Source organism: Chlamydotis macqueenii, chromosome Z (assembly GCF_036417535.1).
Source record: "Chlamydotis macqueenii isolate bChlMac1 chromosome Z, bChlMac1.mat, whole genome shotgun sequence".
Classification (NCBI taxonomy): Eukaryota; Metazoa; Chordata; class Aves; order Otidiformes; family Otididae; genus Chlamydotis; species Chlamydotis macqueenii.
In genome coordinates, this window is record NC_141593.1 from 50,293,083 (window position 1) to 50,320,299 (window position 27,217).

Genomic DNA, 27,217 nt, shown 5'->3' on the forward strand with positions numbered 1-27,217 from the left:
TCCATCTCTAGCAGTGTATGAAAACCATCAGAAAAAACCTCCAAGCTGCTCTGAACACTTGCTTTCTGCAGAATCAGCCTTCAGGCTCACATACCCTCGGATGGAGTGACAGTACACTGCTTTCGGATGTACTATGTTACTGTGAGATGCAAAAAAGGAAATCTGTTGGCCTCCTGCTACCTAGCTCACTATGTAGTGAATTTTATTTCCTTGCATTATTACGGTTGGAACCTTTTGTATGTATGTTCAGCACTGTAATTTAACACTGTCAAGTACTGCATTGGGAATAAAAAGAGAAATCATTTTGCCTTCCAACTCACACCCTAGATTTCCTAACAGTACTGTGTTCTTTATTTTATTAGAAACTAGTTTGATTTTTCTATAGAAGCACATTCGGAACCACATTGGGAGGTCTGGGAATCATTTCTGCTTCATGCTTTTCTTCATCATGTCTTTTCCACTCTGCAACTTGCCTTCCATCACTATTTATTCCTTCCAGAAGACAGGCTTTCACTACAATAACTGAACAGAACATAGTAGATACCACATTTCTCCTTATAATACTTGTGCTCAAGCCATAAACCTAATTTCTACACAAATGAATAAGTGGTTAACTAGCAAATAGTTGAAAAGGTGTAATGCTTACCATAGTATCAGAGGACAAGTTATTCCTAAGGATCTAAGCATATCAGAGAAATAGTCTACTCTAATCTCATGTGTAGACACTGAATTTCAGCAAATTTTAACTGAATTATATTATTCCTCATGTTTTTTTTTTAAAAGCCTACAAACATGGGAAGATCCGCCATGTTGCTCAGTGAATTGTGACTCACTCTCTATAAACCTGTCCACTTTTGTTTCTGGTCTGAATTACTCCAGCTCTGGCTGCTAGCCACCGCCTTCTTCCTTCAGCTTGTTTTGCTACACAAAAGAAAGGTCTGTGATCCCTTCTCCAGGTAGCTCTCTAGAGAATGACATCAAATCAATTCCCTTGAACATACAAAATGGACCATGCTTCTCAAATAACCTCACAGTAAAGTGAGTTTTATTGACTTCAGGTGATTTTTGCTGTTCTTCCTGAATCCCTTCCCAAATTTCTAACATCTTTTTTTCCATGCCTAATGCTGCATACAGTCAAAACAGTCTCCCTGCTCCTAGTGCATTCCCCTATTCTGTATCACCCCTGATTGTCTTACAGCCACTGCTTTGGAAATCCCAGCTCAATTAGGCTTCTGCCATGATCCATTAGCTCTTCTGGAGTGCATCATAGGAACAAATTTTGCAAGTACAGTGTATTTACCTCTCTTCCAGGATATTTGACCTGTCATTTTGCTGAATAAAAAACCACAGCGTTTGAATGAGGCAAACTACCAAGCAATCCAGACCTCTCCATTTGAAATCACTGAGGTACAGCCCAAGAAACTTTATTCTAACATATTTCCAAATGAAACTCCTTTTTTAAATATTAATTGCAGCTGGCTTTTCACAATCTCTGTTTTCACAGAGGCTTACCAGGGCGATCCATGGAAGTGCATGGTTATGTGGGGGAAGTGCAGGAGAGAGCTCTTCAAAGACCATCTATTTTCGTGCGTCACATTTCCTGGGGTATCAATTCCTGGGGTCAATAACCCTCTCAGCCTCTAAAGTCTTGGGCTGAGATTTGTCAAAGGCCTTTCAGGTGCACCTCTAAGCCTGTGGACTCAATGAGTTTGAATATGGCCCTTAGAGATGGATGCTCAGTTACATCAACAACACGTCCTTTGCTCCTGTGAGTGGATATGGACCTTGCTCAGGCACCTATTTCCCCTCACTCTGATTCTACAGTCCAGTCTTTTCTTCTACTTTAGCAGCAGTCTAGCAGTCTATGTCCCTTGCTTTTTCTTCCAGCGAAGTGAATTATTTAGGATTCATTTTACCATGGAGCGGATGCCTGCACAGCTCTGAATCACCTCCACAGGTCTCTAGCAGGATTAAGGCTGCAGGGTGACACACAGGCAGAGAGGCAGCTGGGGTCCTCTGGGGCAGATGCTGAGTTTCGTGTTGTCCACAAAATTGGTAAAGACAGCAATTCATGCCCTCAGTAAGAAGGTTAAAATGTGTTGTCTCACTATTGAGATAACCTGTGGGGAATGGGGCTGGAGTAGCTCCCAAGTTCTCCAGTGCTACTCAGCTTTTAGCCAGTGCATTTTTTCTTTAGCCTCTCCAAGGGCTCTTGGAGTGCAGAATCTAGCCCCAGAGTGGCTTTCCGCAGTATTTTCCACATAAAAAATTATTCTCCAAGGCTCACTTAACCATTCTCAAGACTGACAGGCCACCAGCTGTGTTAAGACCACATGCATATGTTTCTTAAATACAATGAAAACAAAATGAAGGAAGCTTACTTGTTAAACCTTTCAGTCATCAGACAGAGCGGCTGATTTACAAAATCAAAGACATACCACATGACCTTCGTATTTGGGTTGGTACTAGGTACTGATATGATTAATGTGCGGGCAACAATTTAAAGACAAAATCGAAGGTCTGCCTGTTGCACACAGCATTACAACTTTGGTTCCTACAATATATAAGATTCTGTAATTTTATCACATGCAGCTGCTCAAGCAACAACCCAAGAGGGGTTAGAAATGTTTTATGACTCAGTCTTTGCAGAGTGCTTTGGTTTTGCTGTGAGATTCAGTTCAGGCTGATGACTGACAGGGGAGTTCAAGGACTGGAAAGGTAACGGTGCAGATAGTTTCTAGAAACACAACTATGTCCATCAGCTTGTTTTGGTTTTATCATCATCATCTAAAGGGAGCAGCTGAATGAACAAAGTTGCTATAGATAGACAAGCCAGTTGTCCTCTGCAGATGCCTCAGATGAAGCATCTACTCCAGCAACTGGGTACATCCAGAAGTGTGTGAATCTCTTCACCAGGCTGTGGATACAACTCAGGTTTACCTCAGCTTCAACAGGCCCCTGCCTCCTCACCAACATCCCTCAATATGTGCTCTTTGCACAATGGGACCACTGAGTTGGAACAGTAAGTGATAAGAAATGGCCTAAACTAATTTCTCTCAGGAGGCAGTGCATCAGCACTTATGTTGGATTCTACTGTATGTGACTACTGGATGCAAAGACCTTAGCTGATCAGACTCTACAGTCACACTCTGTGAGGGGCAATATCTGCTTTGCCATTTGCACATCATTACAGGTTCATTACAGGCACTGCCATGAACTCCGGAGCATAGAATGTAAACAACTCCTTAACATTAAGCCAGATATTTAACTTGCAATTTTTCCAAAGCAAAGGTGGTACTGACAAGAATGCAATGACTCTGCAACCAATAAGTGACAAGACACAGCCTCCACTTAAACGTACTTAGTAATAACTTAAGAAGTGTACTTCAAAAGCATCATGAAATGTATTGCATAATTGCTCGCGTCATCATCCCTGTAACAGTATTGCCAAAAATTACTGGTGCAATGGGGTAACAGTAGTGGAACTCACTCTGCTGCTTAGAGATAATAAACAAAATCAAAGTGAGTATAACCTCACTTTCCAAGGCAGAGCTGAGTAACAACCTAGGTAGGCAGGAAATGTATTGTCTCTGATGTAATATTGGACAAGTCAATACAGTCTCAATAGTTCATTCCTTCCTCAGAAACATACAGGATGGACTTTCTTGTGCAAAACTCTTAATCACACTCCTCTACTAGCCTTCCTTCCTTTCTCTGTACTTCTGTTTTGTGTACTTTCCCAGAAACTCTTTGGAGCAGTCATGAGTTGTACCTGTCCTCTCTGCATCCTGCCTAAGAACAAAGTCCCTAAATGTGATGGTAGTAGACCAGGAAGTGCAAATAGGATCTTGTCTACCTCACAAGAGGATTAGGTGGCACTGTATCATGAATTTATGAGGACATAATATTGTTTTGTTTCAGAGCATTTTTGCTCTCTCTGAGAGAGACTGCTCATGCTTAGCTAGTTTGTTTTAAAAGGTAACACAGACTAACATTCCTGGATGCCTAGCAGACTGGTTCTGCTTGTGATATTGCCTTGTGTATAACTCCAGCCCGCACATAGATAACCACCTTAGGGTACCCACAGTGGCTGCTTGCATGGAAAACACATCACAGACACAAGGAGGTCAGCTTATAAACCAATCTAAAGATACTCATGTTTGTCAAAGAGTCTCCAGACAATCACAGGCAAGGTCAGGATAAGCTAACCACAATTTTCTGCAAATACGAGAGCAACTCCTCATCTCTCTTTATACCCAGTATTCAGAAAAGGTGCTGCAGCCATTTTGTTATTATATATGTTAGAATTAATAAACATTAGAAAACTCACTCTGTAGACTGCACAATGTCTTTCTGTTTGCAGTGGCTTTCCCATATGTTTCTTGGAGGAGACACTGAATCCCTATTGCAGTCCAACCTGATCTCATAAATACCCCACCATATAACTCCTGGAATCTGCAGTGCCCCTGTATTGGAAGCCTAACCTGAAGAAGAACAGGCTGAGTCTCACAGCATGCAGAAGTATCCATAAATCACTCATCACTCTGTTGGCACTATGCAAATAATGCAACTACCTTCCTCTTTGTCTGTGGTAGCTATGTGGCAGCGGTTGGCAAAGACTGACATTTTAACAGCTTCTTTGGTATTGCATCCTTAGCTGCCTCTCAATTTTCTGAGAAATAGATGCCTTCAGAGAACTGATGTAGAACACTAAATTAAGTCTTGGTGAGTGGCAAACAGCCTTTGAAAGGTATTTACTTTTCCATGTTTCATTGGCACATTTCTCCACTCCTGCTCTGACATCCCCTTTAAAACAAAACGGCAGCCTGTGTATATACTGAACGCGCTGCAGTGCAAACTTCACTTTTGCAAGTTCAGGCAAAGGGGAGACACACCTTGCTAGAAAGGCTCAAAGCATGACAATGAGGTCCCAGTCTCCCTCATTGCTGCAAGTCTGGGCAGAGAACCATGAGTGACTCTGACCTGACTGTTATGACATGCTTGGCTGCTGCTAGATGTTTTAATCCCAAAGTTCATGAGTTTATCTGTGGTTCAGAGCCAGAATGAAGAAGAGGCATGGAAATAAAACACTGAACCTTGCACTTCAGGCCTAGTGACCAACAGAGGCTTCAGGAAGACTGGAAGTAGGAGGAGATAAAAGAAACTGTTTCCAAAACCGAGTGAAAAAGCAAATCACTTTACTATTGGCATAATGAAACACTGGCCACAAAACACTGGGCTTGTAGACAAATTTCTGAGATGAGCTTGTTCTCTTGTGTAGTGGCTATAGCAAGAATCTAAAATAATGTCTGAGATACAGAAAACCTGCTTCTCAGAAAGGAATGCAACTGAGATTTTTAACTTTACACAGTGAAAGGTAAGAGGTGAATTAATTTTAAGTACATCCACAGAAGGAAGATTATAGATGACTCTTTTTAGCAGGCAAGGATGAGAGACCACCTGTCTTCTTCTTGGCCACATATGGATCCTTTCCTTTTCTTCCATCCAAAGTCTTCATTCTTTCCTCCACAACACCCCTTCAGTTGTGTGACCCAGCTGTGTGTGGGCCTGAAAGCTAGATCAATAAATAGATCTAGGTTGAGAACAGTCCTGCAGAAGAAAAACTTGAGCTGATATAATGTATAGCCCTAAATAATTGTTGACCATTTGAAGGAGAATAGAGATGCAGAAAAGTTGCTGACAGCAGACTGAGCATGAAAAACTCTGTAAGCCAGTATTGCTGCCAAGGAAAAGGTACACAAGCCACATAGTAAGGTCTGAACTCAGGCAGTGCTTGGATACTGAAGGCAGATTCAGACTAGAAAGAAGTTTCATTGTCTAAATTATAATTATTTCTGCTTTAATATTGAAGACAAATAATTCAAAGGATGTTGTGGATTCTCTGTGCTTTGAATTATTGCTCAAGGTAGGATAACTCTAAAGACACCCTGCATCTCAATCAGAACGGGAGCTCAAATTGTGAAGTGGAATGTGATGGTATGTGCTACAGAGCTGAGGCTAGAGGATCCAGTGCTCCTTTCTGACGGAAACCTGAAACAGTGGAGTTTGTAGCTAGTAATACCATCAAGTTGACAATTGCCAGTGGAACCATAACAATTTTCTCTGGATGGAGACTCAGTCCATAGTATGGAGCTGATACATTGGTGCTATTTAGTTAATTGGTTTTACTTGGCAAGTTTACTGCATTAAATAAAGTCTAAGTGTATAAATATATCATCTATTTATCTATCTATTGATCCATCTCTTTACATCTATACACCATGATTCATGTATGACCTTGCTTTGGCTGCAATGAAAGGCATATCTCATTTCCCTCAGGGCCAGAATTGACATCTTTTTGTGACCTGACCAGATCCATACCATACCTGTCTTGCTGGTTCTAATGCTCAAATTTACTTTTTTAGCTTAGGAGTTTCTTTCCTCTTGGAAAATCTATCTATCTCCTCACTTCCACCATATGTGCCTGAAATGCAAGATTTCTCATTAAAAGTGCGAGGCACCTCCACCAACCTGTGATACATTTGCTGATTATGACCTTTCCCTCTGTTCTGTAGATAGTAGTACAGGTCCGGAAGCACATTCCTGTGATGAATTTGTGAGTCAGTCCTAATTTGCTGTCCAAAAATGATGCTATTACACTACAAAGCAATTTTCTAACCCCCCTGATGAAGAGGCATCCCTCCAGGATGCCGTGGGTTTGCAGTACAGTTCTGAATAACACTGTCCGGAAACTTCATGGGGAGGAGGATCCTGGCATGCTGCAGGCAGCCCCAACACTCAGTGTGAGTCACCTCTGGAGATGAGAAACATTAATGTTACAGGAAGACTCCTCCTAGTCAAAACAGGTATTGCCATAAATGTTAAGGAAGGAACAGCCTCAAGAAAAGAAAAAAAAGAGACTATAAAAAAACCCCAAACTGACATCAGCAGAGCCAGACTGGTCTGCAGCTCCCTTTGTCCAGGTGAGGACTGACATTTCGCATACTTCTGGCCATCAGGGCTTAACTCTTAGGAGCTCCTCTCAAGAGAGCAAAATTTGCTAGTTCGTTTTTCCATTGCAAGCTTGATGACTGCAAAATGGTTTGTGGGAGGCCATGGGAAATGTCCTTCACCACTAGCCCTTCCTTCTACTGCATGATACAGCGTGTGCTCACCCTGGCTACCTGCTGCCAGATGATTCTACCTTTGATCCCAAAAAGAGTGAATATGTCAGGAGATGAGTCACCCCACCTCCCTGTCTGACCCTCTCTGGTCTGGGGATATACATTAACTGCCCACTGAGCTGATGAAACAAGTAATTTAGGAAGCAGTAGGTCAAAATCATGTCTTGTTTTTCCCAGCTGATGGTGTCAGATGTGGGAATAAAATTAATCAATCCTTAGTCTTTTTGTACCTCTGAATATGGCACCAAGGACTTTGTAGAGCAGTCTCGGCAGTCTCAGGCAATGCATTACACTAAAGTGTAATAAACACTTTAGTCCTGTTAATCTGTTAGAAGAAAGGCATCCAGTACCTTGAAGGTCCTGGCTCTATCTTCAGCTATGCTACCAACTCAGACACTGAAAAAAAACCTTCCCCTAACTATCTTTCCAAAGTAGCTATTAGTGTGGAACTAGGGCACCATACTTAGAATTTGTAGTCACTTTTGCAATGTGGCTTTCAGAAAGCAAGAATTGATGGTTTTTTTTCAGAAGTGTCTCTGAGCTTCCAGTACAGCAGAGTTTTCAGAGACATGATGTAGGTCATGCTACAGTCATTGACGAGAAGAAAATCTCTTCCCTCATCACCTCTGCAGCACTGGTGTGGTCCAAATCTTTGTGCTACAGAAGGCAGGCTATAAAGAAGAGCACTTCCACTGCTACTCCACACAGTTTGAAGGGGCTGATTCAAAGCTGATTGAAGTCGATGTATATTTCATAGAATCATAGATTAGTTTGTGTTGGAAGGGACCTTTGGAGATCATCTAGTCTGACCCTCATGCAAGTGCTAGATCACTCCTGGTGAACCACGTGGGCAGTCTGTTACTGGGAGGTCAAGTGCAGGGGGAGATTTTTTGCAGGATGAGGTGGTTACATGAGTCTACTAGATTACGCTTGCTTGTACATCAATAACAAAATGATGTCACTGGGCCTGTACTTAAGACAGGAAGGGAGTAGGTTCCTATTTGTGTCCGGTGACATCATGGGTTTTTTTTTTATAACAGAGTTTGAGTTTGTTCTGCATGTGTTTGCATTTCAGCTACTCTCTGCTAAGGTATTCTGATCTTTGATCCTGTGCACAGACAATTACAATGCAAACTAGATGCTCACCTGGACAGCTAGCAACACAAGTAGCTACTGGCCATGTCAAATTCTCCCAGTAAACTGGACTGTGACAGACCAGACAAGGAGTTTCTCAAATCTATGTGACAGTCTCTGAATCTTCAAAGAAATATGTCAAAGCAATGAATCTATCTTATAGCTGCTTTAGGCACTAAAACCTGTTATTTTGGTTTTAAAGCTAAACAAGAGCTTAACAGTCTAAACTCAGTTTGCCTTTTGCTCCTCAGACACAGAGATAAAAACAATTTCCTTGCAGGAACAAAGAAACGACTGAGCAATTTTCAAATTGTGCCTACAAGGTTCCTGTGTAATGTAGTGTTGTGTAACCACCTAAATTCAAATTTTGTACTGCTATTAACAGCATTCTTTGCCATGCTCACAACATGCAAAAATCATGCTGACACCAGTTTCAGTCTTTGAATGATGAAGTATGTAGGAAGTATGGTTCAGTCAACAGCAAAGTAAAAGTTACTGTACTGCAACTGAAACACCATGCTCTTGTAACATGAGGGCTACTTACAACATCATGATTGTTTTTGTAATGTAAGACCTGTGTATTGAAAGCTACTTGCAATTTTATGAGTGGCACAGGCAAGGTGTTCAACATTCAAGGAAAGTCTTCCATATCCTACAAGCCACACTATGTAATGCAATCAGAAGGTGAAACTAAGTCGACCATACGGCAAATGGAAAAATATTCAAATATACAGCCACATAACTCTTTAGAAATGGCTTATTCACATTGCATCTACAGTATTGTTGTTGGGATGGACTAAGGAGGTAACAGAAATTTTTGTATTCATGGTACCCATTGGAGTAGATCTTGGAGCTGAGGGTACTCTTTTGCCTGTCCTGCTGCATCCAAGGAGGTTCTTATTAAGACCTATGACTGCGAAATATCTTTCCCAAAAGTGCAGCCTGTGTTTCCAGGTCCCACCCCAAAGCTGGCACTTCAGCCGAGAGGCACCTGCTACACCTTGAGTATTTGTGGTCTCCTACAGAGAAGAAGGTTCCTACAGAGTTGCAAGTGCAGTTGCAGCTGCTGAAGCTATGAAGTGCCATTCTCAGGAGTGAAACATCTGCGATTAGCCAGCCAACCCCACACTATGATGAGATTTACACAAATGTTAAGATGGCAGTAAAGGACGAATATATTTTACCAAGAATGCCAGGTTAATTAACAGGTACAAAACTTAGAAGCAGATAAAAAGAAATAAAGCAAACACCACCCCCTACAGTAACTTCTATTCTTTATCTCAAAGACTGGGTTTTTTTTCTGCTCATTCCAACAAAATCTTGTTAGGACACTTACAGGACTCCCAAGGCAGAGTCTTGTTCCTTATGACCTCTTGTAGGCTTTCCTGCCATCTTATCCATGTTTCTCTGAGGGGTTTCACTCAGATTCAAACTCGCAGAAGATCTTTATGACATTTATTGACTTGATAGCTAACTGAGATAACACTTTTTCATACTTTTACTAAAGACTACCTGCTGCAGCCTGAATTTTTGATGGTGATTTCCTAAGGCATGGCAACAGGGAGCCTTCACATAGCTAAACAGAAAACTAAGCTCTCCAGCAAATGGGAAAGTAAGGCCTAAGGACAAACCTGGCTGCAAAAGGCTGTGAACTCACCATCAATGGTGCAATGCAAACTGCTAAGGCAGGGTTCTGACCCACGTACAGAATGTTTGAGCATTAAATACAAAAGTAACAACATCATTTCACAAAAGCAATCCAAAGGAAAAGAGTTTTTCATTATTACTTCCTGAAAAATGAATAAGACAATATCTAAACAGCTGTGGACTGACTGTAGGTTCAGGTCATACAATCATTGAACCTTGTTTGATGTGATGGGGAAACACTGCCATTCTTCCCATGCACAGTAGAGGGCTGAAGTTAGATCCCCCAGCCATTTCAGAAATGGTCTTCTCTGTGAGAAGGCAAGCTGTTACCAGTTTATTTCAGTTTTGTATGATGAATTTCTGTAACGAATTCCTGAATTGAGAAGCAGCATCTCAATACCAAGAATGGACTTTCTCAGTTTTAAGACAATTATCTCCTAGGATTCTGAATTTATGATCTAAGTAGTTTGCTTTTGCAAAGTCATGTGATGACTTCCGTGTCCTCTCCATGACTGCACAAGTGCTAGTTCTGCACCTAGTGTAGCAGCAGACCGCTCAAGTAGGTTTTCTGCTTTCTGGCTGGCAAGGACAGGGCCTGATGCAAACCCTCCTGAGAAGCCTTCAACCAAACTGCCCTGTCACTGAAGTCTAGTGTGAGGGAATGCAGCAGGTCACAAAGGAGAGACATTCTTACCAAAATGAAAACGTCTCACAAAAAAAACCTTGCCCATCTCTCAGTCCCAGCCCTAAAGGAGATTTACTAATTATATGTAGTATATGAGCCTGAGTACCGAACTAAATGGCTCTTCCACTTAATAAAAATCTGGACAAGCTCAGACAAGCTCCAATTTATGCAGGGAAGCTGCACCAAACTAGTCACAAACACTCCCAAATGGAGAGATTAACCAAGTTAATTTACACTAAGAGCAATAATGTCTCACCCTTAGTTAGTCTGGATTTTGCCACATCTTGTTAATCTGAATGAAGATGTCATGAAGATCAGTGTGTTCTTTTTTTTTTTTTCCTAATTGAAACAGTGGTCAAAGAAATGGTATTACCTGTACCACCTGCCTTGCTAACTTATTTAGCAAATTGTCCTGTATTTCCTTTCAAAGCCAGATTGAATTTCTTCTTTCAAATAACCCAGAGTTCAGTTCAGCGGATGAGTCTAACTTTGCAGATTGACAATAAGCGCTATATAGCCAGTATTCACTTCATGTGGCTCATATACCTTCCACTGCTTACTGGTAATAAATCATATGTAGGCTCGTTATTCCTGGAGGACCCATGATACAATACCACAATTTATACAAGCTACTCAATAATCTGAAGTTTGCTAGTGGCTAACATTCAAGTGTTCATGCTTCAGCTGAGCTTTTTATGAGCATTGGTACATTGTCCATTATGCACTACTAATACTATGCTTATGGTTTCCACATTGACTAAAGTACAACACTATTAAGGAATACATACAAAACCAGTATCAGATGCAATACATAAATGCAAAGCTAAACTACTACTTCTGGAACAAAAGTAAACAGGATCTGCAGTCTTCTTCAAAGAAACAACATGACATACGATCACAGCTGTAGGGAAGGTTACTTCTGAGCCTGAATGCACATTTTAAGCAGATACCTAGTAATTGTTGAGTCATTAATTCTGTCCCTGCTCTCTTGTGTGTTCAGCTGTGGAATTGTCTTAATTAAAAAACAAACATGCAAATAACAAAATTAAAAAACTAAACCACAGAAAAGTGTTGATGTCCTTCAGAGAACATGAATTTCTCAGAATATCAGCAATGCAAAGTCAGTTTTGATCTTCCCAAGTACGCATATTGTAATAATCCAACTAGACCAATAACACATCAGCAATTTGAGGCCAGTTTATTTAGGACATAATTTTGCCCACAAGTGAAATATTTTCTTATTTAAGCTTTGTAACTAAAACATAATCCAGTATTTTGTTTATACTAAGGATAAGATTGCATTCTGATTTTCTAAAAGAATAAAACCGAAGATTTTAATTACCTGAATTTTCACACTTAATTCCCTAAAAATAAAAATGACCAAATAAAACACACTGGTAAATCAATATGTTCGTTTTGAGGAACTAAAATAGAAAGGAAAAGACTGTAAGAATTCCAGACTAATCTAATGGAAGGAAATTGACTTCTGGATTGTAGTCTGAGTAAGATAAAAAATTCTATTAAGATGTATTTTGGATAATAAGAGATTTGGATTTATCTGTGCAGGCACTATATTTTGTTTTTATGGAATGAGGACAACAGTTTAAGGTGCTTATTGAAGAAGTCTAAAAGCTGAAGCAATGGCTAGAATAAAGGGCTTTCACGGGTAAAACAAATTTCTCCTATTGTTTAAATGAAAAATACAATTAAGACCAAATTAAGGCATTAATTTAAAAATAACTTACATCCATAGATAAGAGTAACATTCAGTTCTCCTTTAAAATTCTGAATTAAATGCAATCCAGCCTTCAAATTTTTTTGTTATGGGAAATATCAGTACAGACTTTAAGACTGATTCTTCTATTTCTCTGAGTTAATATGAGAAGGAGACAGGCAAATTGAAACTTTCTGCATCAGTTTGAAAAAATAACCTCTAATTATCTTAAAAGAGAGGAAAGGGCTCATGTACAAGACAAGTCAACACCTAAACTTTTTCTTCTATTGTATCCAGTGAGTGACTGTGCATCATTTCAGCAGAGGCAGCTAATGACTAGTGATATTGTGGGATTTATCTGCATCCTTGTATTGGATCCAGAATGACAAGAGGCCATTCTGGGAACATTTGTTGCCTTTAGGATTTTTTTTTCTTAAAGGCCAAATCAATAAATACAAAATTAGTGTCTCCCATGTCCAAATAGGATCTTGAGGGGAGCAAGCATCCTTTTTGCCTTTTGTCTTTGCATATAGCACAATGGGACCACAGCTTGTAGGTACTTTGGCATTACAAAAATACACATACAAGTGAAAGGCAAATAAAGACATGTCAATGTGATTCTGTCAATTAGTTTGTTTGGAAAGCAAATTCAACCTTGGAGCAAACCTGTGGATTAAGATCATTTGCACAATGGGTTTTTGGCCCTTGGTGGCTTAAGTGGGGTCTGGAGGACCTAAAAAATCCCGGCACTTTTTTCTTCATTTGTTCCACTTTTCTGAAGCAGCTAATGAAAAAATGAAAGCAATCAGCTACAGAGCAGGAACAGGCACACAGCAAGCATTCATGTACATCAGTTCTATTTTTCTTTTTTTCCCCCAAGAGAAATCTGCAGAAGGGACTGGTATCAGTAAAACAAACGAATGACGAAGATCTTGCTTTGTGGATGGTGGCAGTTCCTTTTCTTCCTGCAGTTTTTTATGGATGTAGATTACCTACTTGTCTGAGGTTCAAGAGGATTTCTTTCTGCTTAGGGATTCCCTGGGTGAGAAAGGGCCAATGATGTCACTGGGAACCAGTTTCATTTCACTTCCATCGTTTGTGCATAGGAGGGCACTCGCCCACTCTGATAGAAAAGGACTGCAGAGGAGGAGGGATGGTGGGGAGGGCAGAAGACGAGAAGTTTCCAGGGAAACACTCTAGCAGATGGCTTGATCTGCTGATAAATAGCAACACATCTGTAGCTCAACCAGTGGGAGGGTTATTTTTGGAAATCACAGTTCTCTCTTTGGAAACCTAGCTAATTCCTACCCCTCCAAGCCCCTTCTCTTTTTACAGGCTCCTTTGGCTGGCGATGGAGGTGTTACAACAGAGATTGAAAGTGTGCGATTCCTAGCAAGCCATGCTCAGAATTAATTAAATGATGCGCTATCCCCTACCCATCTCCACCACCACCTCCCTCATCCAATTATGCTCTTGAGGCTGCTGAACTGGTGCTGAATACGAGAGCAAGCGTTGCCAAGGGAACAAGGAGGAAAAGCAGTCCTTTTCTGCTGCAGTCACTTTCTAAGTCAAGGGATCAGCTTTGCACCTTTGAAACATGATGTATCTGATAAGATTCAGGATTCCTTTCTTGTAAAGAGACATAAATTCCCAGCATACCTGCACTTCATCAAAGCAAAAATAAAAGCGTGGCCAACAGTAATATTTCAGGCAATCAGTTGTACATACAGCCATCCAGGGAGTGGGAGGAACAGCCAGTGATGGAGTCTGGTGTACTTCTCAGTGCCTTGAGTGTACAGGGGTACAGAGAGGGCTGGAAAGTATCCCCACTCACCCCGTGGACCACCTGGCTGTCAGATAGCAAAGATACCATGCACCCATCTCAGCAGATCTGGGAATGGGCAGGAGAAAGAATCTGATCTTCTGCCCCTTGACATCTCTCTTTTTTGGTTTTTTTTTAGCATTTGCCCCAGGGAATTAGTAAGCCACTTTCACAAACAGGTACCTGAGACACAGCGAAAGACCATGCTCTCAAAGCCCATCCCGACTGGAAGTAATACAGCTGCATGCCACCACTGCCAAAAGTCTTGTGGTACAGCATGGTACCATTCCTATCAAGAGCCCACGCAGGCACTTTGAGCAGTCCCAAGTGTTTTCAGAGCGTGTATCTATCTGTGGTATCTGCTCAGCTAAGCTCACTGAAAGACTTCTACCCCTACCAGTCTATATGGTGGTAGTTCATGTCCTTGTTAAAATAAATCTATAAAGATGTAAATACCAACTCTCTCTAAGATGCAGATAACACCCAAAGCATATATAATTTATATAGAAAAGATATGTTTACAGGAGGTTTGATCCCATGCTCTTACAAACAACCAAGTCAGAGGAATTGATTAGCTCCTCAAAATAACAAGTTTTCTAGTCTCTACTGTTTCCAAAGCCTCACTTTTTGGTGGGTTTAACCCACCAAACATTTTGGCTGGGTTTAATCTCTGTTGGAACTCTTTCACCCTTAGCCACTGGGCATTTTTTTTTTCTGGAGAGAACTGTAAAAGAATTTTTAATCTATTGCACCTATTTAAAGCCTAGTGTCAGTCACACTTTTTTTTTTTTTTGGTGCAAATGCAGACTGCACCTTCAAAAAGATAGAAAATAAACATTAAATGTGACTTGCACCTTTGTTTGTTTGGGTGCCTCCATTCTATGCTGGAGGTACCAAGTTTTGCAGATGTGCACTGTTATTACAATACAGGATGCCAGCTTCTAAAACTCTAAGCCAAAATATTTACTCCTTTGTTGACAAAAATCTTACTATAGATGTGCATTCAAATTCTCAAACTGAAGAGAAAACCTTTTTTTCATAGAAGAGTTTCTTGATGCAGAACATGGAGGAATGATGTATGTGTCACTAAAAATACTTTCCATGACTAATTCATCACCATCAATCATACCTTTCTTCTTTTTTCCAAAGGAAAGACTGTGCATGTTAGCTTGATAACATATTGCTACCCCCCGTATCACCCCTAAAGTGAAAACAAATTCGTGAATGCTTTTATAGTCATTGCAGTTCTAATAAACAAGAGTATATATAAAGCTTTCCAGCACACATGCACACAGAGACATGCATGCATACACACGTATGTAGGTAGGCAGAGAGACAGAAAAGGAAGAAATCACAGCATATTCCCTGTCTCATATAGCTGCTATTTACTCCAAAACTGACTCAGATTAAATGAGAAGCAGTCAATACAAACCAGCATAACTGCTTTTTCACTGAAGCCTGGTGAAAAGCAAAGAAAGTGACTGTGATAGGAAGCACTTTGAGTTTTCTCAGGCTTCTCAGTAAGTGAGTGACTTACACACAGGCTAAAAAGAAAAAGAATCCTAAAGTGAAATGTGAGGCCAAGAGACACAAGGGTGTATTGGACTCTGTATTGCAACTGTGAACACTTTTAGAAGCCTGATCATGAAAGCAGAAGCCACAGACAGGAGTTGAGAGACCCTGTATGCAGAGAACAGGCTACAGCCCACGCAGGCATTGACCTGGGCTGGAGAAAATGCATCTGCTGCACATGGTCACTTCTTCAGTCACTACACCTTCACATGGAACCATCACCAAACCACAGGGGCTCCTCTTGGGCTTGGATCGGTAAAAATGGAGGGGAAAAGACTTCCCGTTACAGCAGTTCCTGAGCAGCTCCACATCCATTCAAAGACACTATCCATTGATCTCACACACGCATATCTGAGAAAAAGATTAAAATTATTTACTCACAGATGATTTTCAATGTTGTCTGCTCAGTTCAGTGACATATATTCAGCCTTACAAATGCAGCCATACATAGAGATAACCTCTGCTGTTCACTTGGGCACAACAATGATGGAAAATGCCCTATATGATTTTCCTTAGGCCCCTACAGATGTGTGGGTGATTTTTGCAGGTGAGATCTTTCAGTGAGGGACTATTGGATCAGGCACCTTGTGGGAAATTTGGGGAGGTGGGTTATGTTCCTTGCTTTGCTACTGATTCATTTACATAGTTTTTAAAAACCTATCCACGAAGAGCTATCCAGAGACTTTTATCGGTAAAATAATAAAACTCTGGCAACCAGATGCCTTGAACTGATCTTGCAGGAGCTCTTCCTTTCTCATTACTATTGGTTGCCCAAATCTTCCTCTGTAAGAGAATTGCTGTGGCCAGTCTTTGGGCATTTAATTCCTGCAGAATATCTTTCCTGAAGTAGCCACAAGATCCCAAGGTGTTCTGCCTACAGGAAGATGAAGCATGTGAGGCTAACCATCTCATTTTTCCAGTGAAATATCCAACTGAATTTCAATGTTGCTATTTCAAATTTCTCTAATTCACTACTCTACTTTTGAATCAACATTGGCCCCCACTGATGCTTTAATTAGTTTGGGTAGTTGTTGGTCTTTACTTTTCTCCATATGTCTTGATATGAAAATCCCTTTAGTATATGAGTCTCAGATATATAGCATCTGCATGGGAGAAACCTAAGGACAGGCTGCCCAATTGCCGTGCATCCATTGCAATCAGACAAGAGATGAGAACAAGATTTTACAGAGTTTGCATAGGCACAGGTTTCTACAAGTTCAGGCCTGCTAAGACACATCCACATTACTGAGCAGGAACCCAGCCCTTCTTAAGCCATTCTCAGTCAACATCAGCTGCTCCAGTGCAACTACAGGGTGGCTGATCAGCAGCAGAAATACCAGAGCAAAGCTTCATTGCTTGTCTAAGCGGGAGGTTGATCTAAAAGATCTGACTGTTTTCCCTGGCCTGGAAATCCACAAAAGTGCTCCCTAAGCACCCTACAGCACTGCAAGGAACACTATCAAAACAACAATTACAGAAAAGTTTACTGTCCTCAAGTAAGACCAATTAGTACACTGAGACATTAAAGAGTACGCCAGCTCAGAAGCAGAGCACGGCCGGTGTGCACTCACTGGCGTGCACACAGCCCAGGACAGCATTGCACAGTTGATGCAATGGGTTTAGCCATACAGGCAACCAAGTGGGCGGCTGCTGAGCATGGGCAGAACAGCAAATATCAGCCAGACTATCCCCATGGCCAGCTACTGCTCTGGATACCAAAAGAGTGGCCTTCTGCCAGAGCTGCCCGGCTGATCCACCTCTGAACATTAATTCCCCCTCAGAGGAGGGTTTCACAGATCTTACCACCCAAATTCCGTCCACCAGACATATGGACTTGAAGCAAACCTTGCCCATCCTGAGGCCAACCTTTAGCTGAAATGTACCCGTAGGCAGGAGTACAGAAATACATTTAAACATTGCAGACAGTTTGGAAACAGCCTGCTGCTGTCACCTGAGCCATCAGCTACATCCACATCAGCTGCCAACGGAGAGTCCTCTGGTTTTCTGTGCCACCTGTACACACACACATGTAGATGCAAGTGCACGCACGCAGACATGCACGCCTGCACGTGCACACACACACACATCTGGTATTCTGTATGTTTTCTCAGTAAGCAGAGGTATTTGTACAAGTGGCATGGTAGTGAAAGGTAGACTCAGACAACAAGCGTACAATGAGTCGTGTTTTCCAAACGCACTCAACATCTTGTGATTTTTTGCCCTCTTTTACAAAGGTGCTTAAATACATTGGCAAAGATGGTAATGTTCTGATTTTCTACCTATAGGAAGAAATACTTGCATTTTATTTTGCATTTGGATGGAAGGTGAAAGTACTTTTAAGTTGCAAAAAATTAGCAATTAAAAAATATTAAAATGAGTATTTGGCAATTCTAATGCCAAATGAAAATTTAAATGTCTGCAACATTTTTCTAACAAGAACTAAATCATCCATATTCACACAACTGGATTTAAAAAAAAATAATTTATAAGAAAATCAGTACAAGCATCCCATTTGGAAAAACTACTTTTTAAAGTTTGAAAAGAAATTGAAAAAAAAAAGAAGGAAGATATTTTCCTACAAAGAACTAGATTTCAATTAAAATGAGTTTTCCTGTGTAGCAAGTTTGAGATGAGAAAACTTCAAGCAGCTCTGAGGTTTTCTATGTACCAACCAAAGCACATGCCAAAATTTTGCTTACATATTCGTCAATAGTCACATTGTGACTCAGTTGTTGTGTTTGCTTTTTGGTCTCTGATTAGCAGTTATAATATTTTTTTAAAGTGATCGGGACATATCACCACAATAACTAAGAACCAAAGGCTGGAATGGAATCCCAGCTTTGCAAGATACTCTTTGTGTGTAGTTTGAAAAAGCATGTTGAACTAATGTAGGGGAAAACTAATTATTTCACGGGTGAAGCAGAAAATTTACTGCACATGCCCAGCTGCACTTTCAAAAGATACAGGTAGAACAGTTTCCATTGCACTTCCAGAAAAACCTATCTTGCTTCTCAAAAGTGCTCTAAAAATTGAAGTGTAAAATTGAGAAATAATAGTGTGTGAATAGTGTGTGAATAACACACTAGAAGTGTGAAAATACATTTTTTTTTTGAAAGCGACACACTAGTAACATTCAGCAATATGAAGAGAAAGAACACATTATTTAAAAATACCTAAAGAAAACGTCACTTATTATTTTGGTAATTATATTATCCTAGAATGTTATTTACTGTAATTGCAGCCAAAACAAGTTAATCTTTATAATACACATAGGGCCAAATTTTCCGTCTGTTTACAAAACTATGGTTGCACTGAGTTGATTGAAAAAGAATTTAGCACAACATGCAAATTCTTCTAGTTATTCCACAAAAAGCCTCCTATCTTTTAATTTGTACTGGTAATTTCTAATGATATGACTAATAAAAGTTATTACCTGCTCCCTGAAAACAGCTCTTGAGACCAGATTAGATCTTACAACCTCTGGATCTTGCTGTCAGTGCACAAAGAGGTGGCTCTTAACTCCTTCTCCTTCCCAGCTGGCATCTGGAGAAAGGAGTCAACAGGATGACAAAAAAAGGCAAGTACCTAGTTGGTGTGCCTACTTTTAGATTAACAGAAAGGACCCTGAGAAATTTGGTGCCTGACAAATTTGGTGGCCTTCTATGACTAAGTTACAGCATTGGTGGACAAGGGACAACCAACTGATGTCATCTACCTGGACTTGTGCAAAGCATTTGACACTGTCCTGCATTACATTCTTGTCTCCAAACATGGATTTGACAGATGGAACACTCAGTGCATAAGGAATTGTTTGGATGGCTGCACTCAAAGAGTTGTGGTTAAGCGCTCGATGTCCATCCAGGTGGAGACTGGTGATAAGTGGCATTCCTCAGGGGTCCATATTGGGATCAGCCCCATTTGATATCTTTGTTGGTGACATGGACAGTGGGACAGAGTGCACTCTCAGCAAGTTTGGCGATGATACCAAGCTGTGTGGTGGGGTCGAAATGCTGGAGGGAAGGGATGCCATCCAGAGGGACCTTTACTGGCTGGAGAAGTGGGCCCATGCAAATCTCATGAAGTTCAACCAGGCCAAGTGCAAGGTCCTGCACATGAGTCAGGGCAATCCTAAGCAGAAATACAGGCTGGGTGGAGAATGGATTGAGAGCAGCCCTGAGGAGAAGGACTTGGGGGTGTTGGTTGATGAGAAGCTCAACATAAGCCGGAAATGTGCACTTGCAGCCCAGAAACTCAACTGCATCTTGGATCTCATCAAAAGGAGCAGAGCCAGCAGGTTGAGGGAGGTGATTCTGCCCCTCTGCTCTGCTCTTGTGAGACCCCACCTGGAATACTGTGTTCAGCTCTGGAGCACCCAACATAAGAAGGAGATGGACCTGTTAGAGCAAGTCCAGAGGAGGGCCATGAAGATGATCAGAGGGCTGGAGCACCTCTCCTATGAGGACAGGCTGAGAGAGTTGGGGTTGTTCAGCCTGGAGAAGAGAAGGCTCTTGTAGTGGCCTTCTAGTACCCAAAACAGGGCTTATAAGCAAGATGGGCAGAAACTTTTTAGCAGAGCTTGTTGTGATAGAACAAGGGGTAATGGTTTTAAACTAAAAGACAGTAGATTTAGACTAGATTTAAGAAAGAATTTTTTTTTTACAATGAGAGTGGTGAAACACTGGAATAGGTTGCCCAGGGAGGCGGTGGATGCCCCATCCCTGGAAACGTTCAAGGCCAGGTTGGACAGTGCTCTGAGCAACCCGATCTAGTTGAAGATGTCCCTGCTCCTTGCAGGGGGGGTTGGACTAGATGACCTTTGAAGGTCCCTTCCAACCCTAACCATTCTATCACTCCATGCTATGATTCTATGACCCAGTCTTCCACTGATCTGCACAGCATATATCTATTCAAACAAACAAACAAAACATTAAAAAATGGTTAAATCCAAGCTTTCTGCTATTGTAAATTATCACATCAAATGCAAGGCAATGCAGAAGCAGGCCCATGAGTTTAATGAGGATGAAGAAGAGCACACACATTGCAAAGAAACATATTTTTCTGCTTTTAGTCAAAGATTCTAAGCTGTGCTTTATTCCTGCTCTGTGGTTCTGCAGAAATCTGTATATGAATAGAAACACGGCTTTTAATATAGAACAGTGAATGACAAGAATGAATTAACATGAATAATAGCACAATAATGCAATACTCAAGCAGTATATATCTTGCATTTTAGATGTTGCCCACATAAAATAATGTCTAATTAAAAATTGGCTTATGCTGCTGAACAGTGCTAGTGGAACATTCATTTGGACACCTGCTCTGACCAGACTCAAGATTTTAGTTATTTATTTTCAGACAGTTGATTTATTTTTGCTCTAAAAGAAAGTATGTGGCAAATGCATGTTTACATAAGGACTTGAGCTCTCCATTTTCAGGTGCTAACCTTAAAATCCCATAGATTTCCTTTTTCCTGTTTATAAAGGTGAAACAGCTCTGTGTTGGTTGTTTTTTTTTTTTAAATTATCCAAGATATAACAAGTGACTTGATGAAAAACTTATCCAAAGGATAGATATTCTACAGTAGATGATTTGTAAGCACACAATAGGAGCTGACCCTTCTTAGATCAAAGACCCATTTAGCCTAGTATTCTATCACTAACAGCTAATTTAAGAAAATACATTAAGAAAACAGCATGTATACAGTAATTCTTTTCTGTTATGTCCTCAAGGTGCCATTTTAAAGAGTCAGTGATAGTCCTGTCTTCTACATATTCATCTTTTTCTGAATACCTTGTGTAATGAAGCTAATGATGTAATTACAGTGAGGTTTATGGAAAGAAGTTGTCTTCTACTGGGCCACATAATATCGCTGGAAAAAAAAATGACACTATTTTTGTCTCACGAGACTTTTTTTTTTTTTCAAATATAACACAGAAACAGCATTCTTCAAAAGCTGAGAATAATTCTTTGGATTTTTACTGGACACACTAATTAGTCAGACCATCTAAGACAAAAAAAGTATTTGGTTCTCATGGGGCAGAGGAAGGGTTTTATCAACAGGAGGGTGATAGGATGATCATGTCTAACGGTTAAGAAAAATATCATTGTGCAATACAAAAAATACCTGTTCAGAGTCCATGACTTTCATTGTTTGACAGATAAGGACTTTAATTTCTTGGTTTGTCCTTTGAAGGTATTTAGTGAGCTCTCATTTCAGGATCCAAACTGAAAGTTTACAAACAGAGTGACAGCTTTGTGAAAAATATTATCCTACTGAAAAGAGGATATTTTTGTCTTCAGCTAATTGTCTCCAAGATCTGCATGACAAGTGCTGGTTAATCAGTTCAAAGTTTGCACGAAGTGACTTTGGAGCACTGGACAGTAATACCTAGTATTGCAAACACATGATCAAGGGACCTTTACAAATTGTTGTATCATAGTGTAATGGCTCTGGGGATGTGCTAGCGGAAGAGTGCTTGTCCATTTAGTTGTTGCACACATCAAAGCTGTTCCACAACTCCTGACTTTCTCTGTCACCTCTCAGTTTACTTTTTCCTACACTAGTCTATACTTTCTGGGGTGCATGACTGCACTGTCCCATAGTATCTGAAATCCAGATATAACATGCTTCAAAACAGTGACTGTATTCTTCAGGAGACTGAGTCACATCCAGTGGTGACCACCTCTGAGCAGGAGGTTGGACGAGACACCTCCTGCTGTCCCTTCCAGAGGGAGCTATGAAATCTCTAACAGGACCAAGAGCCTGGAATCTAAGCCTACCAATAAATTAGCTTGAAATAAGGCCCAAGATATTTCATTGACTGGAGTGGCTAACAAGTCAAAGGAATGGTTGAGCTGAGGCTGTGTCTGATCCTACTTGACTCAAGGTGTTTCAACTGTGCTAGCCTACGGTTCACTCAGACTGTAGACACATGACACACTGGATGAATACAGCCCCTTGCTTGTGTAAGTGGTTTAACACATCATTATGGTCCCTTCTGTCACTGCTGGAACTCTACCTGTAGATAACTGTGGAAAGGGACTTGTGCTCCATAAAAAGCTCTGTCTTAGCCCAGGACTTTTCTTATCCCTTGATATTTACTTAAGCAAAAAGATGCTCATGTGAATAGGCCATGACATGCCATGGATAGCTCATTCATGTCTACCACAATAGTGGCAGTTTAAAAGATTTTTTTGTTGTTGTTTTTCTCCAAGAACAGTCAGGTTTTAATAAATGTGCATGCAGGTAAGCTGAGCTTTCTAACTGCTGAGTATATAACTGCAAAATCCTTTGATGCCCTTAGAGATATTTGGATTAAAGGTGTTACAGACAAAGCAAAGCACACAAATCTGAAGTGTAAGACCACTAGATACTTTAACTGGCAAGAATATGGATTATTTACTTTCTTTTCAGGTGAGATGTATATCAGGTTCATCTTTTAAAACTTATTCTAATATTTGGATGGCTAACATTTAATATCCATTGCTACAAAAAAAAAAAAAAATTGTCAGACGAAAGAGCCTACTCCACAATTTCAATAAATGCCATTAACACAAAATGTAAAACTGACCTGCAGGATCATTTTTAGAAAATATTTTACTCGGTACAGCCAGTACAGCTAAGCTCCAATAACATGCAAAGCATACTTCACTTGCCTTCCATCTTCATCTTGGAATTTATTAAATAATGTCTGTCATTAAAAAGTGTTAATAGATACATTATTAATAGCAATAATCTGCATTTTTCATTACAGTACATTTCTATGTCTATCGCAAGGAGATGCATTTTCTTTCAAATTCAGTAACCTCTTTCTTCATTTCCCAGAAGAAGGCATGATAGCCTCTGGTTCAGCTGCTGCCAGAACCCTTTCTGCAAGCCCTTTAGATCATTTTCTCTCTCATCAAAAGCTGTGCATAGTCCAAACCTTCTTTACTTTTGCAGATTTGGTACAAGGCAGATATTTTATCCTATGCTATCCTATTTTATCTCATGCTATCATAAGCCAAACTTGGTTGACATTGGGTAACTCTTACATTGAATTACACGAGCAATGAGTTTTATAAATTCTAAATTGCAGCTCTAAATGAATTAACTGTGAAAACTGCCAGTAGCTGGCTCAGCAAAATCCCAGATCCTTCTCTCCTAGTGACACCGGCCCAAGCTTTTGCTGACTGCACTAACACACGCACAGACCTGATCTGTTTGATTTGTACATGAATGCTGACATTTTTTAAGAATTACAGCATTTATAGGTAGTGTCTATAATAATTACTAGCTGAATTAACTCCCTCTCTTTCTGTGCTTGTCAGTTTCCAGCAAACCAATTTTTTATTTGTTTTTAGCTTCTCTTTCCCATGTGTGTGCAGAATAGACTCTCTATGTGACCATGGCCCCAAAAAGTGACTGGCCTAAGGAGGAAGAGATTGTGCTTTTTGCTAGGAGTTTTGGTTTGCAAAACTCTTACACACATGCTAATTTTTCTCTGACCTCAGCATGGCCCTTGACTGAAAATTCACTGCAGAAGCCAACCCTAGCATCCATGTGATACAGCTGCTCTAAGCTGCTTACTTATGCCTGCAATGGGATTACCTATGGGATACCTATGGGCTTTACACACCTATGTCCAGCAAGACACCCATTAGTAAATACCCAGTTACATCTCTGCCAAAAGACAAATTCCTTATTTAATTTTCTGTTTCAAGCCTGAATAGAATCAGCTGAGCCCTCTGTGAGTGGAAAATACCAGCTTTAACAGACATTTAAGTCAGATTTATTGCAGTTGGCCACTCAAAAACATGCCCAGAGATCCATGTTCTGAATGCGAGGGGTTCTAAGTTTAGTTGTTAACATTCTTCCTGATCTGGAAGGTAAACCAGACTAAAGAAAAACAAAGTCTATGTTTTCAAATATACATCCAAGTGGGCATGACAGCACAATGCTAATACTTGTTAATGATTTTTTTTTTTTTTTGGAATAAAGAACTCTGTCAGCAAATATATCCTTCTTTACATCAGGCTGCAACATTTTCTACCATAAAATGATGCATTAGTTATGCATGCCTGAACTAGTGATGCTTTTATGAGAACCAGTAGAGCCATAAGTAGATCTTGAAAGATCAATTTTAGAGAATACTACTGCACGCATGATGTGGACAGGGAAGAGAGACAGAGAAAAGAGGGCAAATTTTGGTATAATGTAAAGGCAGCCTTTTGAGAAGAATCTTGGCTTAAGAATATGGGATTCACACACTGGCTTTCGCCACAGACCCCAGCATGACGGGGTGAATCACTGGATCTCTCTGTATTAAAAATAGACACTCTCTATCACACAAAACCACAAAACATGTATGTGAGAGAGAGAGTGAGAGTGTGAAAGTGCGTGAGTGTGAGTGTGTGACATGCATCAGGACTTTAAAACACTTCTGCCCAAGTACCAGTAAGACCATTTGAGCAGCTGAATCTCAGCAGGTTGGAAACCTTTCACTTTTAGAGACGTGGCTCTGCTTTGTACAGGAAAACTCGCTACACTTATGTGCTGTCGGATAAGATTTAACTATGCTTCACAAAACTGCTTATCACCCAGATTCTCTGGTATTCAAGAATGCCACAATTGTCTTGTTCTGATAGCATTTTTACAAAATTTATGATTTTCAAAGAGTGAAGAACTAATGCTTAAATATAAACATGCACACAATTGCTAAAGATATGCAGTATGGTATCCTATACACACACAAATAATACGTATATTCCAAATGTCCAAATTGTTCCTGTTCTGGCAAAGAAGCCCACAGTGGGCTCTGTATACCACTTCAAAGCCCTTTGGGAGTACTGGGTTTCCTGCAGCCCCACCTTTTCCAGTTGCAGCTCTGGTGAGCTCATATTCTCCCTGCCACAGAGGACCACCAGCAGTACCATCCAGCCTGTGATACCACTGGAGACAACGGGAATCAGAGTCTCCAGTGAGCCACGTTTGGCAGCCATGCCAGTTAGAATAAACTAATTAACAAAGAAGATTTCTTCCACCCGAGACCATGGGATGCAACTTTTATTTCTATTGGTCCTATGACAATTTCCATAACAAGGCACTGCAAAAGTCTTTAAATTATTGTAACCATTGTAAGTTATTCCCCTGAGCATGGGCTAGATAGCTGTAGCAGAGCACTGGTATCCTTTTGTGGCAGTCTTTATTTTTGTTACACAGCTGCCTCCACCTTTCTTTGATCAGGATGTTCTTCTTCCTAGTGATGCCTTCTCAATGCACCAAGTTTTGGTGTTCACAGGAAGGGAACTGCTGCAACTTTCCATTGCCCTCGTGGCAGGAATTTCCTCTGGCTCCATGCAGTCTATGGCATGGGATTTGTGACATACTTCCCTAAAGGTGCAAAATCAAAGTTTATGAACAAAGACAAGCAGAGGGGTGCATCTGAGCATGACCAGGCTAGCACCTGCAATCTGATCAGCACACTTTAAGCAGCTGTTTGCCATTATGCTGGCAGTTTGTAGTGAACTAGCAGTGGGTGAGGGATCAGTGACCACATTTCAGTGTCAGTGGCAGCAGCGTTCTCACACCCACCAGCCATCACCTTATCATGCTCTTGGGAACTGCTCTTAACAGACAATTTTGCAATATGTAATAATACATCTTGCAGCACCTGTCAATAGAAAGATATGAAGTGTCAAAATACACACTCTTCTTAACACTTACATGAAAATACGGTAAAGATCAGAATTACTTGAATTCATAAATACAAGATTTGACATAACAATTCCCCTCCTGTGAGAATCCAATGTTGAGTAACAATATTGAAGGGCTGACCCCATTAATACAGCTATATTTACTGTCTCTAATAAGTACAAGGTCCAGGGTAACAAAATACCACATCGATAAGCACATTTTTACAATCAAAACTAACATGTTCTAGCACCAAAGTTCAGAATAGCTGTTCATCACCAATACTACTAAACAACTTCTCTCCATTAAGGTGAATTATACACCATGCTTAACCTATAGAACCATGGCTTTTTAGCATGCAGTCATAACAGGCCCTCATTGCAAGATTGCACCTCCATCACATGTTTGTTAGACCCTACATGCCTGGTAAAACACCCTATGAAAAACCCCAGCCTCCCTTTGCACGAGGCTGAGAGGACAGCTGGATACTAGGATGAGGACAAGCAGACCTGGGCAATGTCTTTTTCGTGCTAGCTAATTTGTTCTAGAACAGATGCTCATTTTCACAGGAATAACTGTAAGGTGTCTCCACAAGATGGTTCCAACTGTGTATCCATGCCTTATGCTAAAAGGCCTTCATTGCAGATGTTACTTTGAAGTTCAGGGGACCTTTTAATCTAAACAACAGAACACCTGAGTGGACATTTGACAGTAAAAGACACAACCATGCATCAGTACCTTGCTGTGCAGGTAAGGCTCTGCAGCAATTGGCAACTGGTATCCTGGA

General features: G+C 40.5%; 1 protein-coding gene across 8 annotated transcripts in view; it reads right to left on the reverse strand.

Annotated features, from left to right (window-relative positions):
• Positions 1-27,217, reverse strand: part of NRG1 (neuregulin 1) — a 492,971-nt gene that overhangs the window by 261,298 nt on the left and 204,456 nt on the right. For 2 of the 8 annotated variants that reach the window (XM_086770244.1, XM_086770237.1), the window contains exon 1: positions 15,908-16,007. The exons of 3 other annotated variants lie outside the window; for them this stretch is intronic. In XM_086770244.1, coding sequence (XP_086626370.1) covers positions 15,908-15,977 — 70 coding nt within the window. In that variant the 5' untranslated portion in view covers positions 15,978-16,007. Of the gene's footprint in view, positions 1-15,907; positions 16,008-27,217 lie in introns of those variants that run through there. 3 more of the 8 variants (XM_086770240.1, XM_086770239.1, XM_086770238.1) reach the window with 3 other exon arrangements.